This window comes from Oncorhynchus nerka, linkage group LG10 (assembly GCF_034236695.1).
Source record: "Oncorhynchus nerka isolate Pitt River linkage group LG10, Oner_Uvic_2.0, whole genome shotgun sequence".
NCBI classification, from domain to species: Eukaryota; Metazoa; Chordata; class Actinopteri; order Salmoniformes; family Salmonidae; genus Oncorhynchus; species Oncorhynchus nerka.
This window is the reverse complement of record NC_088405.1, coordinates 38,574,871-38,596,154: the sequence shown is the minus strand read 5'-3', so window position 1 is coordinate 38,596,154 and position 21,284 is coordinate 38,574,871. Positions and strand designations below refer to the sequence as shown.

At 44.2% G+C, this 21,284-nt stretch overlaps 1 protein-coding gene across 4 annotated transcripts in view; it reads left to right on the top strand.

Annotated features, from left to right (window-relative positions):
• Positions 1 to 18,201, top strand: part of LOC115136365 (heparan sulfate glucosamine 3-O-sulfotransferase 1-like) — a 31,255-nt gene extending 13,054 nt beyond the window's left edge. For 2 of the 4 annotated variants that reach the window (XM_029671952.1, XM_065023286.1), the window contains exons 2-3: positions 16,723 to 16,793; positions 16,934 to 18,201. In XM_029671952.1, coding sequence (XP_029527812.1) covers positions 16,757 to 16,793; positions 16,934 to 17,817 — 921 coding nt within the window. In that variant the 5' untranslated portion in view covers positions 16,723 to 16,756 and the 3' untranslated portion in view covers positions 17,818 to 18,201. Of the gene's footprint in view, positions 1 to 16,722 lie in introns of all 4 variants that reach the window. The other 2 variants (XM_029671953.1, XM_065023288.1) reach the window with 1 other exon arrangement.
• Positions 18,202 to 21,284: the final 3,083 nt, after the last annotated feature.

The window sequence follows — 21,284 nt, the reverse complement described above, 5'->3', positions numbered from 1 at the left end:
AAGATCAGAAGTGAACTCTGTCTGAAGTTACTGGTTTTACCCCTCTAGGGTTTTGGTAGGCCTACATCTCTGGAGGGTACATGCAAGCTGTGTTGACGAAGAAGCAACACCAGGACGTCCATAGTGTTGGAGACTTCCGGGCCTGTATTCATTAAGCTTTTCATAGTAGGAGTAAATATTTAGGATGCGTTTTTTTTCCATTTAGTTCATAATGAATAAGGTTATATGGAACGGGGTGACTGGGCCCTTATCCACAAAGCATCTCACAGTAGGAATGCTTATCCAGGATCAGGTTCCCACCTGTCCATATAATCGTATACACTGTGTACACACGTTAGGAACACCTTCCTAATATTGAGTTGCACTCTTTTAGTCCACCGTAACAGGGGTGCTGGCCCATGTTGACTCCGATGCACCCCGCAGTTGTCAAGTTGGCTGGATGTCCTTTGGGGTGGTTGGACCATTCTCAATACACACGAGAAACTGTTGAGCGTGAAGAAAAGGAGAAAAAAAAAACAGTACCGGTGTAGTTCTTGACACTCAAAGCCTGGCACCTGCTACCGGACCCTGTTCAAAGGCACTTACATTTTGTTTTTTTGTCTTGCTCATTCGCCCTCTGAATGGCACACATACACAACCCGTGTCTGGAGGCGTACAATTCTTTCTTTAACCCGTCTCCCCCATTTGATGTGGATTCAACAGGTGACCTCCGATAAGGGACCATAGCTTTCAGCCGGAATTCACCTGCTCAGTCTGTCATGGAAAGAGCACTTTTGTACACTCGTTGTACATGATGACACAGAAGGCTTAACTGATCCTAGAGCATGCACATACTCTCTTGCTCTGCGCAGACGGTGAACAGAGGGGGTTGGATGTGGAGGATAAACAAACGGACTGACGGTAAACAAAAAAACGCATTCGCTAAAGTGATTATGTGAGTCTCCGATCGGTCTTACTCCTTTCTGCAGGCTTCCCGCTTACTGTGAAAACTTTGTCAGCACTAAACAGACCCTGCTATAGTTCCCTCGTTAAACTATTCATCAGATAGGCCTCATCAACGATGAAAAGTATCCCTGCAGTTTATCACAAGATGCCCTGCTTTTTATTTGATGAAGTAATTAATCCATAATGTATGTGTGTATTGCAGCTTGTGGGAGGCCTGGAGAGTCTGGAGAGAGAGCCAGGCTCAGCCTTCTAGAGAATGAACAGGGAAAAGAGAGCGAGAGAAAGCAGAAGTGAATTTGTTTTAATTAAGTCGGGCGGGGAGAGGGTGGTTGTCTCCGACTCGGCTTTTGTGTTCACTTTTAGAAGAACTACGGACCGATGACTTTAAGAGGAACCCCGAAACAGAGATCAGACTCTTTGCAACGACTTAAAGATGCGCGATGAGCTAATGTGTTTGTGTTGGCATGCTTGTCACCGACGTTGTCTGTGTGCGCATGCCTGTGTCCTTGTCTCTGTGTGCACATGCTTGCGTCTCTGTCTCACTTAGCTGTTTTGTCAGAACTGGCAGATGGCATGAATCTCATCTGGCCACTCTGTGATTGGAGCCTTTCTCAGTGTCACTATCTGACCGACTGTGGACTGCTTCCCTGAGTGAGTCGGTGTAGGTTTTGATTAGCGGTCGCCGTTCATTCAGGGGTGATGAGTACGTCGGCCTGTTTTGTCTGCCAGAATGCCTCTTAGGGAATCGACGTCAGTTGATGCCCGGAGTAAATCGTCAGACATTGACAAATGTCAAAGCAACTCCGGGTGTATGTGCAGTGCCTTCCGAATGTATTCACTCACACCCCTTGAATTTTTGTGTTGTTGTTCCAGCCTGGATTTAAAATGGATTGAAATTGAGGTTGTCTCACTGGCCTAAACACAATACCCTGTAATGTCAAAGTGGAATTTAGTTTTTAGAAATGTTTACAAATTTGTGTTAAAAATGAAACGCTGAAATGTCTTCAGTCAATAAGTATTCAATCCCATTGTTATGGCAAGCCTAAATTAGTTCAGGAGTAAAAATGTGCTTAAAGTTCCATAATAAGTTGCATGGACTGTGTGCAGTCTGTGCACAATTAGTGTTTCTGACATGATTTTTGAATGACTACCTCATCTCTGTACCCCCACACATGCAATTATCTGTAAGGTCCCTCAGTCGCGAAATTAAATTCAACCACAAAGACCAGGGAGGTTTTTCAATTACTCGCAAAATCCAATACAACACATTACTGAGTACCGCTCTCCATATTTTCAAGTATAGTGGTGGCTGTATCATGTTATGGGTATGCTTGTAGTTGATAAGGACGGGGGAATTTTTCAGGTCAAAAAAAAGAAACGGTATGGAGCTAAGCACAGGCAAAATCTGCTTTCCACCAGACACTGGGAGATGTCTGAATGTACCATTCAGCAGAACAATAAGGTAAAACACAAGGCCAAATCTATAGTACACTGGAGTTGCTTACCAAGAAGACTATGAATGTCCCTGAGTGGCTGAGTTAGTTTTGACTTAAATCTGCTTGAAGATCTATGGCAATACTTGAAAATTGTTTTTAAGCAATTTATTAAACAATAATGGGCAAATGTTTCACAGTCCAGGTGTGGAAAGCTCTTAGACTTACCCAGAAAGACTCACATCTGTAATCATGGCCAAAGGTGATTTTATCATTTTTAGTCACTCGGGGTTGAATACTTCTATAATCAAGATAATACAACAACAAAAAAATCATGATTTTTTTTTATTTTTTTTTTACAAATGTTAGAAATTGCCTTCCAATTTGACAGAGTATTTTGTGTAATGACAAATCCCACTTTGTAACACAGCAAAATGTGGAAAAGTGAATACTTTATATGGTAAAGCAATGCATATATTCAAGCTGAAGAAGGGTAGAGCCATATCAGATAAATATATGGCTTTGGGTAGACCGGTCATCCATTTCTGTTTATCATATATCTCCACTGTTTCAGAGTGAGGGATGTTTATTGGCTGACAGTCAGTGAAGGAAAAAGTACTCCAATTGTCATACTTGAGTAAAGGTGAAGATACCTTTTTTTTAATAGAATATTACTCAAGTCAGTCACCCAGTAAAATACTACAAAAGTAAGTCTGGAAGTATTTGATTTTAAATATACTAAAGTATAACAAGTAAATGCAGCTGCTCAAATATACTTAAGTATCAAAAGTAAAAGTATAAATCATTTAAAATTTGAGCTTTTTAAATGTACAGATTGCCAGGGGCACACTCCAACACTCAGACATAATTTACAAACAAAGCATTTTTGTTTAGTGAGTCTGCCAGATCAGAGGCAGTAGAGATGAACAGGGATGTTCTCTCAATAAGTGTGTGAATTGGACATTTTTCCTGTCCTGCTAAGCATTCAAAATGTAACGAGCACTTTTGGGTGTCAAGGAAAATGTATGGAATAAAAAGTACATTATTTTCTTTAGGAATGTAAAATATACATACCCCCCCCCCCCCCCCAAAAAAAAACAACTTCAGTAGAAAATACTTTCAAGTACTACTTAAGTACTTTACACCACTGCTGACAGGGTATCTGGTCATTTCACAAATACACAAAATGTCAGTACTTGCTAGTGGCAAACTCATTGGAAATACTTGGATGTATTAAAGTGTTGTAGGCTATCCCCATTTGGATGTATCGTGGTCCGCAGGGAGCACTCTGATTACAGGCGCGCACATGCATGTACACACGCACACAAACACACACGGAGCTCCAGCCATAAATGCTGCTAGCTACAGATGGTGGTTGGCAGACGGGTGTCTAAATGGTAGATGCTGCTCTCGGCAGTCGAGCCGACTGCAGTTAAATGAACGAAAGAGCGCCACTCCGCCATAGACTTAACCAGAGAGAACACCAGATTAGAGTTAAAACACCACAATTAGTGTCTGCGCCGAGGGCACGTGTGTCTGTACCAGTTAATGGCAGTTTACCGGCAGCACACAATGAATGACTCTGCTGACATGTGGGTGCGGATTAGGTCGTCGCCTTACTCATGCGCTACAGAAATAGCCTAATAGCTGGCGCTCCTCGCTTTTCTCCCAGCTCGTGCTGCCAACAGCTACCCAATTTCAGCCAAAACAAAGATTTTCTTCCTGCCTGTTGTCATTCAAAAATTAGCATATGGAGTGGAGATGTGGGAAGGCTGTCGTAAGTGGTGCCTTTTTATAAATAGAATGAAAAGATTTATATTTCTGTGTGTGTGGTACCATCTTCATCGAGAGAAGGACATCTTGGGATGCTGGTTGTTTTGAAGACTGGGATCAAGTTTTGTTGTTGGAGTGCTTGTGGGTTTGAGTTGAAGCAAAGCTTGCATCAATTATTGGGTTACTTTGAATTACTCCTAGTCTGGCAAGCCAGGTTTCACACAATGTTGAGTGACAAGTTCATTGTCAAGATGGTGCCGACAATGTTGCTAGCTCCCAGGGAACTTTGCAGTCATTGTTTATTTTTGTGTTCTTTTTTTTACATTATTTGATCAGAAAGTTTCTAGTATAATTTAATATGACCGACAAGCACTTCTGGACATCAGATTGAAGATTAGTCACCCTTTTACGGAGCTGGATCCTTTGTCTGCACTACAGCAGTTTTTAGTTAACTGACTTGCCTAGTTAAATAAAAGGTTAAGAACCAATTCTGATTTACAATGACTGCCTAACCCGGATGACGCTGGGCCAATTCTGCACCACCTTGTGTGACTCCCAATCACGGCCGGTTGTGATGCAGCTTGGAGTCGAACCAGGGTCTGTAGTGAAGCCTCTAGCACTGAGAGCAGTGCCTTAGACCGTTATGCCACTCGGGAGCCCCAGTTCCATTCATCACGGAAGCCTTTTTTCCCAAAATGATACTGCCAAAGAAGAGGAAGGTGAGCGGGAGTTCTTGTCCGATTTTTAAGGAAAAGGGCAAACCACCCTTCGCTTTCTAGTATACTACTTGCTAATGTACAGTCTCTGGACAATAAAACTTTGCGAGCTCAGAGCGTGGATCTCCTACCAGAGCGATACGAGAGACTGTGACTTACTCTGCCTTACCGAGACTTTGTTGACAGTGGAGGTGCTTGATCAAGCTAAAAGCAGAAGTGTGTTTCATGATAAACAACCCATGGTGTGATTGTAGGAATGTACCAACCCTCAAGAGTTTCTGTTCCCCTGACCTGGAATACCACACACAAGCTGACACTATGCTGGCACTCAAGGAATTACACTGGACTTTGAACAAATCAGAAACCGAATATCCTGAGGCCACATTCATTGTAGCCAGGTACTTTAACAAAGAAAATGTAAGAAATTCTCCTGGAATTTCACAAACACATTCTACTATGTCTCAGACACAATATGCATGTGGCAGAGACTTCAGACAATCGTGGACACAGACGCCTCACTCCCAGACAAGCGGAACACTTTTTTTTTTCTTTGTTTCCCCCCCTCTTCGAGGAAAACGACACCGAGCCGCCGACATGGGCCCCACTGCATACGAGTACTGTGGGCTCCCGATCTCTGTAGCCGACTTGAGTAGTACCTTCAAGCGTGTGAACCCTCGCAAGGCTGCCGGCCCGGAAAGGCATCCCAAGCCGTGTTCTCTGAGCATGCGTAGACCAGCTGGCTTGGGTTTTACGGACATTCTCAACCTCTCCCTTTCCCAGTCTGTCGTCCCTGCTTACTTCAAGATGGCCACCATTGTTCCTGTACCTAAGCAAGCCTACTGAACTAAATGACAATCGCCCTGTAGCACTCTGTCATCATGAAGTGCTTTGAAAGGCTAGTCAAGGAACATACCCGACGCACTGCACTGCACACCACCCTATTACACATGGACAATAGGAACACCTATATGAGAAATGCTGTTAATCGACTGCAGCTCAGCTTTTAACGCCATAGTGACCTCCAAGCTCATCACTAATTTCAGGGCCTAGTGATATTAACAGGCCATCAGACTGTTGAACAGCCATCACCAGTCGTCTACCAGGTGATGCACACTCACTCATACAAAACACACACGCAAGCTATCATACACACACGCCGCCAACACTGTTGTCACATGTTACAGAGACATTGAACCACTGGACACTGTATTTAAGTTCATGTTTTGTCACATGCACAAGCACGGTTAAATGCCTTTCTTGCTAACTGAAACCCCAACAATTCAATAATGAATAACAATGTATTACTGGAAAAATATGAAATGCACAAAGTAGGTAAGTAAGCATACTACATACAGGAAATATTTTCATTTCAATACCATATGTTCATGTGCAGGGATAATGGAGAGATGGAGGTAGATTTGCGTTGGAGTGAGTGTGTGTGTAGGGAATACATGGGAGTGCAAATGTTGAAATAAAAGGTCAATAAAGTTGCAAGGTGACATCTGTCCGTGTAGCTATTTAAAGACTGTATCCCCTCGACATTGCTCATTCTAATACTACTGTACATTGTATTTGAGTTAGTTCATACACATTGCATGTTTATTTTTATGCTGGATTCTCAACGTACTGTAGCTCACTCTGATATATCTACTGCTGTACATATCGGTTGTACTATATCTTGTGCAAATTTCCCCCGTGTACATATGTATAGATTGCATTTTGATTGCTGCTACAGTGCTATTTGGATTGTTAATTGGATTCGTTCCCGCCGTTGTTGATTTCTGGTGTCTTTTGTGTTTATTTCACAATTGAATTATTTGTGTACTTGTTTGACATCTAACTGCATTGTCAGAAGCTAGTGACATAAACATTTCGCTGCACCTGCTGTAACACTTGATGAACTGTGTATGCGATTAACACACTTTGATTTGGCAAATCGTTTAGCTGCCAAGTGGGTAGAAATGGCCAAATGTTTACTTGCTGGCCACCAGGGGGCGCTGTAGGTAAGGTATACATGAGTCTAACGCCAATTTGATGAGCGAGCAAGTCTCCTACCAACCCCTCCCACCCTTGCAAAGTGCGTCTACAAGGAATGTTGCAAGAACCTGGGCTATTGAATAGCTTGTGTACTGTACTCTTTCTCTGGCGCTTAATGATACATTGAAATTAATGTGTCCTCAACATTTTCTCCATAGAGTTCTGTGTAAATGTTTTTTTTCTGTATTCTGAAACATTCATCATTAGTGGCATACATCAGTGTAGCAATATCCAGTAAACCACAACAACCGAGGAGTTCAGGGTTATATTTATTAGTAACCAAACGGGGGAAGAAAAAAAAAGAGGAAGGACAACCTGGACATAAATATAATTTCAGTTTTCTGTTGCACAAACAAATGTTTTGCTTCAAGGTCTTAATAAACACGACCCAGTCTTTCTTTCAGGTCTGTTTGCAATAAATTCTTATTTTCAATGACTCCCTAGGAACAGTGAGCAGAACAACAGATTTTTACCTTGTCAGCTTGGGGCTTTGATCTTACAACCTTTCGGTTACTAGTCCATTGCTCTAGCTCATACTCATACTTATTCAGACTGGTGGGAGTTGAGAAGAGTCTGTATACTCTACTTCTTAATTGACATTGTCTTACCTTTGGCCATGGCTTGGCAACTCTACATTCTGGCTGAGCAGCAATATTTCAGTAAATATCACAGTAGTCAGTAAGCATGTTTTTAACTAACTGTTAATCAACTATGTGAGCAACTTCTCATCTAAACTAAAGTACCCTTTTGGGGCGGCAGGTAGCCTAGTGGTTAGAGTGTTTGGCCAGTAACCGAAAGGTTGCTAGATCGAATCCCCAAGCTGACAAGGTGAAAACCTGTTGTTTTGCCCCTGAACAAGGCAGTTAACCCACTGTTCCTAGGCCGTCATTGAAAATAAGAATTTGTTCTTAACTGACTTGCCTAGTTAAATTTTTAAAAACACTCCTGAATATTGCAACAATTCCACAGCATGTGCAGAAAATTACAAGTTTTATTTTCCCATCCGTAAAACTCTAAATTAAGACAATAATAGCACTGTAAATTAGAAGCACAAGCATTTCGCTACACTCGCATTAACATCTGCTAACCATGTGTATGTGACAAATAACATTTGATTTGATTTGAAATTACAAACGTTCCCGGGTTCGAATCACATGGACAACTTTAGCATTTTAGATACTTATTAACTTTGCAACTACTTACTAAGTTTTAACTACTTAACTAGCATGTTAGCTAACCCTTTAACTACTAGCATGCTACCTTGTTTAAAAAAAATGTAACCTTTATTTAATTATGCAAGTCAGTTAAGAACAAATTGTTATTTACAATGACGGCCTACCCTGGCCAAACCCGGACCATGCTGGGCCAATTGTGCGCCTCCCTATGGAACTCCCAATCACGGCCCCATGTGATACAGCCTCGAATCGAACCAGGGACTGTAGTGACTTCTCTTGCACTGTGATGCAGTGCCTTAGACTGCTGCGCCACTCGGGAGCCCGCCACGACCTTACCCTAACCGTCACCCTAACCTTAACACCTAGCCTAGCTAACTTTAGCTGCCTAGCGAACCTAGTGTGTTGGTGTGCGTGTATATAATAGAGAGAAGATATTTATTGTTCTTTCCTAGTATGTCAAGGAACATTAACAAAGAAGTGAGCCTCCAACCTCCCTTCCATCCAAAATGTCTCCAGCCAGGAACCACCCCTCCCCATACCATCCCTTCCACGTGGGCCTGAAAGCAAAGAAGGTATCAAAAAAAAAATAGACATTCTAATTGTTTAGACATGTCTATAGACCAACTGTAAACCAGCCTAGTGTCAAGGACTGCAGGTCTTTCGCGATGAAGGCATCGTGTGTGTGTTTTTGAAGTTGTAATCAGGCATCTAAGAGGGAGAAAAAGAGAGGGTGTTTGAAATGGAGAAAGCTGACAATTAGTCTTTCTGCTTGTACTGTAGATGAATAGGCACTGGGTTTAAGGTCTTGTAACATCTCGCTATGCAAACGACAGTGACGACAGAATGAACGAGATGGGGGGGGGAGAGCGTAAGAAAGATGGAAGGATGGCTCCATGCCCTGACCTCACTGTGTGTGAGCTGCAGTTGGTTTTGATCATTCCATCTCCTCCGCAAGAAGAGCGGTGGTGCGTTTTTGATTGGGCTTGAGTCCCACCTCCCAACATAATCTATCACCACACTCCGCTGGCGTCCGGTCCGCTTGGCTATTCCTCACCATGGTAACAGGCCCCTGGAGCCTGGCCGAGGGCCATCCGGCACAGTACGGCCCAGTGGCCCACAGAAAGGGCCAGTGCGACTACAGTGTAGTCTAGCACAGTTAGTGATATGCAGTTTGCGAATGATTTAGTTTTTTTATGAACAACTCTCTATACAGACTAGTGTCATGATTTTGTTTTTCTGAATGGCTCATTCATTTTAGTCTTTAGTTTTAGTTTGACCTGCTGACCTCAATGAATTCTACAGCAGGGTTATTAATATGCACCCCTCTGGTGACTCCGGAGACGTGATCCGACAAACAACGGTTGTATCTGCGCACAGGCAAAATAGATGAGGCTGCAGGCAGCATAGAGAATGAAAAATACATGTTTAGAGCTGATAATTGATCACATGGTGCAATTAATATAATGTTGTGATGGACACTTTGTAGAAGCCAAAACATACACAGCCTCTTTGTAGAAGCCAAAACATACACGGCCTCTTTGTAGAGCCAAAACATACACGGCCTCTGCTCAACAAACTCGAACTCAAGAACTAATTGTTTGGGGTGCTGCAGTTCGCAAATAATGTAATCATCCTCACGGCAATCAAGTAATTAATTCCACAATCTAGTCCAGTTTGCGGCCACAACTACACCTGGTTTAAAATGTACTACAAAAAATCATCTTATTTGTATCCCTAGCAATCAATAAATGTACGTTGTTTAAAGCACACTTTTACAAGTCTCAGTCACAAACGACAGCTCCAATAAGCCCCTTATGGTGAACGGCATTTGATCGAGAGAGTCATGTTTCTTTGTAGTTTTCAGTTCACCGGTAGAGGGTCCTGCATGCTCTGGGCGTTACTGACTCAAATGAACGAAATTAGTCTATGTATTTATTTTTTTGACTGAACGAGTCTTCTCATCACTAAGTGCAGTGTGTTACAGTGCTTGTGTGCGTGTGTGTGTGTCACAGGCGGCTGGTGGCACCTTAACTGGGGCGAACGGGTTCATAGCAATGGCTGGAACAGAATGAATAGAATGGTATCAAACACATGGATTACATTCACGCAATACCAGCCGATATTCTGAGCCGTGTGTGTGTGTGAAAAAGAGGGCATCTCTACATACCTACATATCAATAGTAAATCCCCGCAACTGAACCAGGCACAAAAATGATACTGTTTTGATTGCACAAAGGGTTTGGTAATCAAGCTCCATAGAATCAATAATTGTTCTGGATGAACAGACCTCTGAGGTGTCATTAAGAAAACTAACTCTGCAGTACAATACCTGCTGCTCACCACATGTTACTGAACGGGGAACCCACTGAATATGAATGAGGGTTTGTTCTGGCTCCTGCCTTAGATATAGCTGGCTGGCTGGTTTGAGTAATTAGTGGGAGCTGGGTTCCCGTGGAGCAGAAAACCTGTTGTTTCTCCCGCTGTGCCTGCTAGGATGATGAATAGTAGGGTAGAACCATGAGCTACGCTGGCTCAGGCTCTCAGTGGTAATGCTATGAGATAAGCCACAGTGTCTGCAGCCTCTGACAAACTGTAAAATGAGATCACAGGTCAGTGAATTGTGCCGTATGTGTGTGATAGTTGGGTCATTTGTCATAGGTAGGCGTAGCTAAACGATTGCAGATGTAAAACATGAAGATGTTTATAGCACATTCTTTTTCAGGGCGAGTACACTAACTTGCCTTAAGAGTTAGTGCCTTCGGAAAGTATTCAGACCCCTTGACTTTTTCCACATTTTGTTACGTTACAGCTTTGAATTAAATTGTAATCTACACACAATACCCCATAATGACAAGGCAAAACATTTTTTTATTTTTATTAGTTAATTTATCGTAATGAATAGTGAGGTCCTGGGCAGGTTTTCATCAAGGATCTCTCTGTGCTTTGCTCCATTAATCTTTGCCTCGATCCTGACTAGTCTCCCAGTCCCTGCCGCTGAAAAACATCCCCACAGCATGATGCTTCACCGTAGGGATGTTGTCAGGTTTCCTCCAGACGCTTGGCATTTAGTCCAAAGAGTTCAGTCTTGGTTTCATCAGACCAGAGAATCTTGTTTCTCATGTTCTGAGTGTTTTTAGGTGCCTTTTTGGCAAATTCCAAGCAGGCTGTCGTGCCTTTTACTAAGGAGTTGCTTCCGTCTGGCCATTCTACCATAAAGGCCCAACCAGCTGCAGAGCTGGTTGGCCTTCTGGAAGGTTATCCTGTCTCCACAGAGGACCTCTAGAGCTGTCATTGACCATCGGGTTCTTGGTCACCTACTTGACCAAGGCCCTTCTCCCCTGATTGGTCAGCTTGACCAGGCGGCCAGCTCTAGGAAGAGTCTTAGTGGGTCCAAACTTCTTCCTTTTAAGAATGATGGATGCCACTGTGTTCTTGGGGACCTTCAATGCTGCAGAATTTTTTTTTGGTACCCTTCCCCAGTTTTGTGCCTCGACACAATCCTCTCGGAGCTCAATGGACAATTCTTTCGACCTCATGGCTTGTCTTTTTTTCTCTGACATGCACTGTCAACTGTGGGACCTTTATATAGACAGGTGTGCCTTTCCAAATCCTGTCCAAAACAATCAAATTTAAATCAGGTGGACTCCAATCAAATTGTAGAAACCTCTCAAAGATGATCAATGGAAACAGGATGCACCTGACCTCAATTTCAAGTCTCATAGCAAAGGGTCTGAATACTTATGTAAATAAGGTATTTTTCTTTTTAATGTGCAAAAGTTTTTAAAAACCTGTTTTTTCTTTGTCATTATGGTGTATTGTGTATAGATTGATCAGGAAATTGTGTTATTTAATCCATTTTAGAATAAGGCTGTAACGTAACAATGTGGGAAAAGTCTAGGGGTCTGAGAACTTTCCGAAGGCACTGTATATTTTATCGTGGTTGTTTTACTCAGCCAACTACAACGTGACTTCTTACCTAGTTCGGGACTATAAATCAATGCCAGTGTCTTGTCTGTAACCTGCCAGTACTCCCTTTCTCTCTCCCTCAGCATTCAGTCCAATAGTTTTAGTTAAATGCTCTCCCAGATACTGAGATCGTGTGCCGGGCAGCTGTGTGACGGAAAAAAGCCATGAAAGATATGCATCACGTCTTGAATAAAGCATTGCGGCCCAGCGGGATGTGAAACAATGGCTCCTTCCAGGTGACGGTGTGCTGAGAGGGAGCGAGGGGAATTGGATAAGACAGGAAGCGCGCTTGGCTGTTAGCATTGGACTTGGCAGCTCTCCACTATTGAAACACTGACAGGCAAGCTCGCCTGTCACAGCGCATAAGTGGCTCCCTGCACAGACGTTTACAGTAGAGCACCTTTTCCTCTACCCACAGTGCTGCAGGGCAGGTCCAGCCCCCAGGGCTGCATTCCCTAAACCCAGTCCCCATACCTAGCCCCTGCCCCAGCGGCCATACCAACTCCGAGTCCCAAACATCATATCTAGCCATGGCTCTATACATTGCCCAAGCTCTTAGCTACCTAGCCACAGCCCTATACATTGCCCAAGCGCTTAGCTACCTAGCCACAGCCCTATACATTGCCCAAGTGCTTAGCTACCTAGCCACAGCCCTATACATTACCCAAGCCCTTAGCTACCTAGCCACAGCCCTATACATTGCCCAAGCGCTTAGCTACCTAGCCACAGCCTTATACATTGCCCAAGAGCTTAGCTAACTAGCCACAGCCCTATACATTGCCCAAGCCCTTAGCTACCTAGCCACAGCCCTATACATTGCCCAAGCGCTTAGCTACCTAGCCACAGCCCTATACATTGCCCAAGTGCTTAGCTACCTAGCCACAGCCCTATACATTGCCCAAGCGCTTAGCTACCTAGCCACAGCCCTATACATTGCCCAGGCGCTTAGCTACCTAGCCACAGCCCTATACATTGCCCAAGAGCTTAGCTACCTAGCCACAGCCCTATACATTGCCCAAGCGCTTAGCTACCTAGCCACAGCCCTATACATTGCCCAAGTGCTTAGCTACCTAGCCACAGCCCTATACATTGCCCAAGCGCTTAGCTACCAAGCCACAGCCCTATACATTGCCCAAGCGCTTAGCTACCTAGCCACAGCCCTATACATTGCCCAAGCGCTTAGCTACCTAGCCACAGCCCTATACATTGCCCAAGCGCTTAGCTACCTAGCCACAGCCCTATACATTGCCCAAGCGCTTAGCTACCTAGCCACAGCCCTATACATTGCCCAAGCGCTTAGCTACCTAGCCCCAGCCCTATACATTGCCCAAGCCCTTAGCTACCTAGCCACAGCCCTATACATTGCCCAAGCGCTTAGCTACCTAGCCACAGCTCTATACATTGCCCAAGCGCTTAGCTACCTAGCCACAGCCCTATACATTGCCCAAGCGCTTAGCTACCTAGCCACAGCCCTATACATTGCCCAAGCGCTTAGCTACCTAGCCACAGCCCTATACATTGCCCAAGCGCTTAGCTACCTAGCCACAGCCCTATACATTGCCCAAGCCCTTAGCTACCTAGCCACAGCCCTATACATTGCCCAAGCCCTTAGCTACCTAGCCACAGCCCTATACATTGCCCAAGCGCTTAGCTACCTAGCCACAGCCCTATACATTGCCCAAGCGCTTAGCTACCTAGCCACAGCCCTATACATTGCCCAAACGCTTAGCTACCTAGCCACAGCCCTATACATTGCCCAAGCCCTTAGCTACCTAGCCACAGCCCTATACATTGCCCAAGCCCTTAGCTACCTAGCCACAGCCCTATACATTGCCCAAGCGCTTAGCTACCTAGAGAGCTTAATCCAGAGTGAGCTGTGGCTGTTCTTTAACAATCACTTTCTGCTTATTCATTCATGGCCATGCTAGTGGTTGATTTTAATATTGGGCAACAGCAAAGTGGGTGGAGTAAAGTCATATTCTGTCAACAACCCTGCTGAAGAAGAAAAACAACTGCATAGACCAGCATATATTTGAAACTGGTCCAGTATGGTCAGTGCTGATTGGATGCTGGACTGACCAGCATGGTCTAGCTGGTTATACTAGTTGACCAGCATGGTTTAGATGGTTAGGCTGGCTGACTAGCTGGTCAAGCTAGTGATGCTGGTGACCAGCATATGCTGGTGACCATGCTGGTCTAGCTGGTCTGACCAGCATGGTCTAGCAGGTCAAGGTGGTCTGACCAGCATGATGCTTCAGCTGGTGATGCTGGTCTATGCTAGTCCAGCATGGTCAAGCTGGTCTGCAAAACCATGCCCAGGTAGCCTAGCGGTAAAAAGCGTTGCATGCGTTCGAATCCCTGAGCCAACTAGGTGAAAAATCTACTTGTACCTTTTGAGCAAGTCATTTAACCCTAATTTGTCCTGTAAGTCGCTGTGGATAAGAGCGTCCTACTAAATGTCTTAAATGTAAATCATTATCATATTTACCAGCATGGTCTATTGCCGTTAGCTTTTTAGAATAGTTTGTTTCTATATATTTTTAGCAGTGGTGTAAAGTACTTAAGTAAAAAATACTTTAAAGTACTACTTAAGTCATTTTTTGGGGGGAGGGGGGTATCTGTACTTTACTATTTATATTTTTGAGAACTTTAACTTTTACTCCACTACATTCCTAACGAAAATAATGTGCTTTTTTACTTCTTACAATTTCCCTGACACCCAAAAGTGCTCGTTACATTTTGAATGCTTAGCAGGACAGGAAAATTGTCTAATTCACTCACTTATCAAGAGAACATCCCTGGTCATCCCTGCTACCTCTGATCTGGCAGACTCACTAAACACAAATGCTTAGTTTGTAAATGATGTCTGAGTGTTGACCCTGGCTATCCGTAAATTTAAACTGAAAAATGTGTCGTCTGGTTTGCTTAATATAAGACATTTTAAAATGATTTATACTTTTACGTACATTTAAAACCAAATACTTTTACTCAAGTAGTATTTTACTGGGTGACTTTTACTTGAGTCTTCCTTTTAAGGTGTCTTACTTGTACTCAAGTATGACAATTTGGTACTTTTCCAGCTTTTTTTTGCGTATACATTGAATTAATTCAATCTTATGCTACACAAACATGATTAACATATAGATTTTTCTAAACTAATCCAATCTGTTAGTTGGACTTATTGCAACCATTGCTGAAATGGTTGTTCCTGTTTTAGATGGTTTAGGTATTTCTAAATCTTTCTAAGCCTGGCTGTCATTCTGAATGCAGATTGTGGGTGAATACACGTTCCGATTCTTGGATATCCCCACTTTGACTGGATCCCAATAGGAATAAAACATAACTTTGCAAGCTGAATTGATGCTAGTTTTGCTGGTGACCAGCATGACTGGTATGCTTGTGATCAGCTTAGTTACCAGTGTCCAAAACACAGCGACGGCTGGTCACCAATGTCCTTATCTCGGTTAATTAACGCAGAACGAAAGTATAATTTAAGTTCTGTGTCCATACGTGTTGAGAAGAACTAGAATGAGGATCTGAACCAGAAGGAAGAGCTCCGTCCTCTCTCTTGGTTGGTTACGGACAAGTCTATGGGACAAATGTTCCCTCCCGTTCCGATATTCGAAAGATGCTAACACCTACGAAAGTGTGATTTAAAATAATAATAATAATTTGTCATTTATTTTTGTCCAAATAACCAGTGGCGAAAAAAAACGAACACCGGAACTAATACTACTGGATCTCACGCATCACGTATCGTGACAGATCTATGGTACCATTTATGTTTACGTAGTCTTTCCACGAGAGACTACCAGTGTCCATAACACGGTGGCGGCTGGTCACCAGCATGACCAGCCTATGCTGGGGGTTTTTTTCCAGCAGGGAAACCTATTTTCAGCCGGATAATGATTCTGGGAGTTTATTTAGAGAGCCTTACCATGACCTTTTGCTGGTATTTGATGTTTATGCAACAGAGCAGTTATTTTGACTTGCATGGAGGAATCGACCTCTCCCGTAGTTTGTTTCCCTGATGAAAGCATTTGGGAAGACTTAAGGTCAGGAGGACCAAATGTTATGGCTGTTCAGAGTCTATCCAGTATTTTTCAATCCTAGTCCTCCTGTCCTTAGTTCTCTTGGTCTTGTTTTTGATCTTGCTTCACATGTATAGAAAATCAGAAGGTACTATCCAGAACTAAAAGCTTCTCTTATTTTTACAGTCACACTTTGTCCTTTACACTTACCCCTGCTGTCTTCATTGAAATGTTCCCGGGTGAAGGTTAAGTGTATTGATTGAGGATTATGACCCCCGGTAAAACAACATTTAAGTAGTGTGGCCTATGTTTTGGCCCAGAGCCAGACACTTGCATAGTTCATCCCACAAATGTGGCTGAGAGATCTAAATATTTTTCAGCCAGTGAAATTACACCATATAATTAAAACAAGTGACTCCTGATACGGAAAGGAGAGAGACGAGGGGGAGATGGAAGGAAAACATTTGAAACCGAATGAGATGAATAATAATAACGAAAAGAGAGGAAACACTTGAGACAGACTTGCATTCTATTAATTACTGGAAAGCTTTGCCAGGTTAGAGAAATTGCCTTCGGGCTATGCTAGCTTTTCATGATAATCAAATGGGAAGACCTAAGTACATTTTTCTTCCTTCTGTCTCTGCAGATGTGCTCTGGACTGGCTGTGATTTCTCCTCCTCATGCTCGATGGCAGACGAAGACAGCCGCTCTGTTCATGTGAGCTTTGATCACAAAGAGATGGCTCTGATCCACAGCTAAACCTGATCCACTGCTCTCCTGTCTCTCTGACCATCCCCTCTCCTCTATTTTTCTCTTCTCGTCAACCTCCCTCACCATGGCCTGCTTGTTGGTGTCAGTGTTCCTCCTGGTTCTCCAGACGTATGCTGCCCCATCAGAGTTTGTTCAGAGTCTGGATCTGGGCCCTGGACTCACTGCCAATGTCACTCTGTCTCCACCCCCGGGGACTAGCAAACATGCCCCCCACAGCATCATCATTGGGGTGCGCAAGGGGGGGACACGCGCCCTGCTGGAGATGCTAGATATCCACCCTGAGGTCGCTGCCGCCGCCACAGAGGTGCACTTCTTCGACTGGGACGAGAACTACGCCAAGGGCTTTGACTGGTACCGTGAGCTGATGCCCTATTCCTACCCGCACCAGATCACAGTGGAGAAGACGCCAGGCTATTTCACCTCTTCCCTGGCGCCAGAGCGCATCCGTGCCATGAACTCCTCCATCAAGCTGCTGCTGATCCTGCGGGACCCAACTGAACGCGTCGTCTCAGACTACACCCAGGTCTACTTCAACCGCCTGGAGAACCACAAGCCAGTGCAGGCCATTGAGAATCTGCTGGTGCGCAGCGGAGCTCTCAACACCCGCTACAAGGCCATCCAGCGTAGCTTCTACGACGTGCATATGCGGAACTGGCTGCGCCACTTCCCTCTGGAGCAGATCCACATCGTTGATGGGGACACTTTGATCCGGGACCCCCTTCCCGAGCTGCAGAAAGTAGAGCGTTTCCTCAACCTGCCCCCCAGGATAATGTCGTCCAACTTCTACTTCAACCAGACCAAGGGGTTCTTCTGCATCCGGAGTGAGGGGCGAGAACGCTGCCTGCACGAGTCCAAAGGGCGTCCCCACCCGGCCGTCAACAGTACCGTGCTGCAACAGCTACGCTCCTACCTCCGGGAGCACAATCGTAACTTCTACCGCCTGGTGAAGCGCTCCTTTGACTGGCAGTAAGGCAGGGCACCCCTCTTCCTATGTGGACTAGTTCCTCCTGGCCCACAGAAGACTTAGGAACCATTGCCCTGTTTAAGGACTGACTGACCAGTATTAAAGGGGCAAAAGCACTTTACGAACTCTGACACCCAAACACTCCTGTCAATCGCCTTTTACTCTGCCCTGGTGTCAGCAGCGCAGTTCCACATTTACAAAAATAAAGCAAGAACTTAAAATATAAGCTAACGTGGAAAACTCGCCGATCTTGATAAGTCATTCTCTGTACTGTACCGAACAAAAGTGACGCAGATTGTGGCAAAACAATTTTGTGAACCTGATGGATTTTTTTCTGCTTTGTTTGATATTCTTGTACTTGATAATAAATTGTTCTGCTTTACAAATGTACATGTGGAACGGGATCCGTTTCTCCTTTTGGGTCTTTGTGCTGCCCTCCAGATCCTAACCGGAGTTGTTTAAGGGAGCATGCTAAGGTAGACTGAGGCATTAGGATAAGCCTTTGTTTCACTGCAGTGGAAGTAGGACATTAATGCAAGGGAAATGGTTGCCCTAGAGCGCCACTTTAGCATTACAGAAATCACTAATGGTTTGGACATTGAAGGTAGTGCCTGCAGCAAAAGGGGCCGAATCACGAGAGTCAGCAAGCTGAAGTCTGAGCTCTTCCTGTATTTTAGCACTGTTAAGTGTTCAACAGTTTGATCAGGCTGTAGAGGCAGCCAGTAAATCATATGTATTGTAGACGTTCTCACTGGAGTTCAACATAAACATAAACAGAAGAGTAGCCGTTACTATTTTCATCAGGATTATTATCCTTGTTGATTTAGGCTTTAAAGTGCAGGCGAAGCCTGATGATTATGTGATCTCCCTTCTGTCTGCTGGCTCTGACAGAGGCTAAATAAGTTCTCCCACCCCAGGGGTGACAGACATCGATGCTGGTGGCTTTTCCCTGGCCAGCAGGAATAAAGGGGTGTGTTGGTCGGTCCACACTAAAAATAGGAGCCAATGTTTTTACACTCAATCTTACCATCTCACATTTACTGATACTTTATTGTGTTTATTGATATGTCCATTAGTGTATTCAACTGTAGTCTTGTTCTAAGGTTCCATCCAGCACATGCTCTCAGAATACTCAGTATTCTATTTTGACTTAAAGGAGCTGGTAGTGTTTCAAAAGTAATTTGTCATTGCTGTACTAGAACAAGGGATGTTATTACCCTATGTCTTCACTAGGGGGCATATAGGTCCTTCAGGAATAATATGAGGTGATGTGTCTGGACATGCTCTTTCAAGGGTTCCCCTTGTCAGTGGTGCAGGTGAAGAGGCTGTGACAGGGACCCGGTGACCCTTGCCAAGGCCTCACTGGGGCCTGCCCCATCGCGTGTGTTTCATGTGCCTGTTCACCTGGAAGAGAACACCCTGCCCTGCCTCCACAAGGAGGAGGCCCTGTCCAGGTCACCGAGCCATCTCAGCCGTGTGTGTACATGCTTCCAGCCCGCCCAGCACCCACCCACCAACCCCTTGTCTGACTAGACACGCGCCTGATGTGTCACACTGTGTACGTTTTGAGTAAATCCTAGCTCTACAAATGTTTTGTATAAAATTGCTAGATTTATGTCCTTTTCATTACTCATTTGCATGCTTGTAAGAGGGAAAGGCATTTCACAGGGTTTATAATACAAACTCACTGCCAGATCAATGAATAACCTTGTCTGGGATATATTCCTCTATCAACTGATGCTCCAGCGTCTCGACCGTTGCTTCACCACATCACAGCAGTGACCATCTGCCTTGGGACTCCAAGCTCCTTTCAATACAAAGCTGGCTATATGGTACATTTCTTTTTTAAATTCAGACATGTCTGAGTGATATTCAGCTGTATGAAATCGCTCGGCTTTTTCATGTTGCGACAATGTCACCACAGGCAAGGAGGACAGTCGATTTGTTGCATGTTGGGTTGAATGCAAACGGCCTTGAGGGAGAGGTGTTCACCACAGAGACGTTAACTCTCTGTAGATCGTCACCCTAAACGACCTCTTTCTCATGCAAGTTGATTGAGAAATTAACAATGGGGGGGAGGGTTGTGTGTGTTATTTTTGGGGGGGGAGGTTTGTGTGTGTGTTATTTTTTATTATTATTGGGGGAGGGTAGTGTGTCCCCCCCCCCCCCTGGTCTGTTTGCTCTTTTGCTGGTTTTACCATCCAAGTTCTTCCATCCTAGACAAATGTCCTCACCTGCTTTCACGCGCCTTCCCCATATCAAGGTGTTCAGGTGCTTCCCTGATGCACTACGCTTTTCCGCACGCTACCTTTTTACTACACCACAGGTCAATATAGTCTACCAGTCTGTCTGTCTGGCCCTCTATCCACCAGTCATAGTGACAATGGAGGCACAGCAGGTGGATTGTCTGTCTAGATCTGCAATAGGCTAACTAGTAATCATACCACGCATAAAAGCATTCAGAGCTGCACACATTTTCAATGTGACTGACTACACAAGAACAAACAGGAATAGGCTAACTGATCGGCGGTGGAGAGGCCAGATGCGCCATGTCGTCTGAAATAACAGTGAAGACATGACATAAGCAGCTCAGAAAGCTCTTCGTTTGTTTTCGCGGAGAGTTCAAAACTCTAGTCTAGGCTGTAAATTGCAGTGAAAAAAATGTAATTTGAATAACGGCCCAACAGCCCTGTGATTTCGATGTTTCATTCCATTTGGATCAGTTGTGGGTGTGCTCTCCACAGTTTTTATAAGGTCTAGAAAGGCACAGTAGCAGGCCAGTCCGGCTGTATTTTCCCCTTGAATACTGAGATGTGCTGTCTGTTGTAGGCCGGGCAGGCCCAGTTATTCAGGAAGGCTTATTGCATGCGCTGCTCTGCCTCCTCTCCAATCCGAGCGGCTATTCCTCTCGCACCTTGAACCCACGACTTCAATATAGCCTAAATACTGTGTCATTTTAACTTTTAAAATGTATTACATTTGATATAGGGCATAATAAGCACAACCAGTCACAATGTGTTCATCTGATTAGGCTACTTCAAACGGCTCCTGTAGGCATGCACACGTCATCCAAAATATAATTCCAGCATCCTCGAAACGGGCTGACAACGACACCCTAAAGACTGGCAAGTGCGCTAGTCCATTGTCACTTTTGATTATGCCTGCACATCATGGTTCACCAGCAGCCCCAACATGTAAAGAGTAAGCTACAGACCAGCCAAAACAAGCTTGTAAGAATTTTAAGCAGCTAAGCAGGCCATCTGTGGGGAAAAAAAAGACTACTATTAATTCTGTGGACCAGACCAAGTTGAATTATCAGACTCAACCCCCAGGTACCTGCCAACTATTTTCCATTTGTTAGATATGTCCACCAGCATAGTACCAGTGACAGATACTCTGATATTCACTGTTTTTAAACATAAGTCTATTTGGTAAAAACAAATTGTTATATACAGGTGCTGTTGAGTAGCACA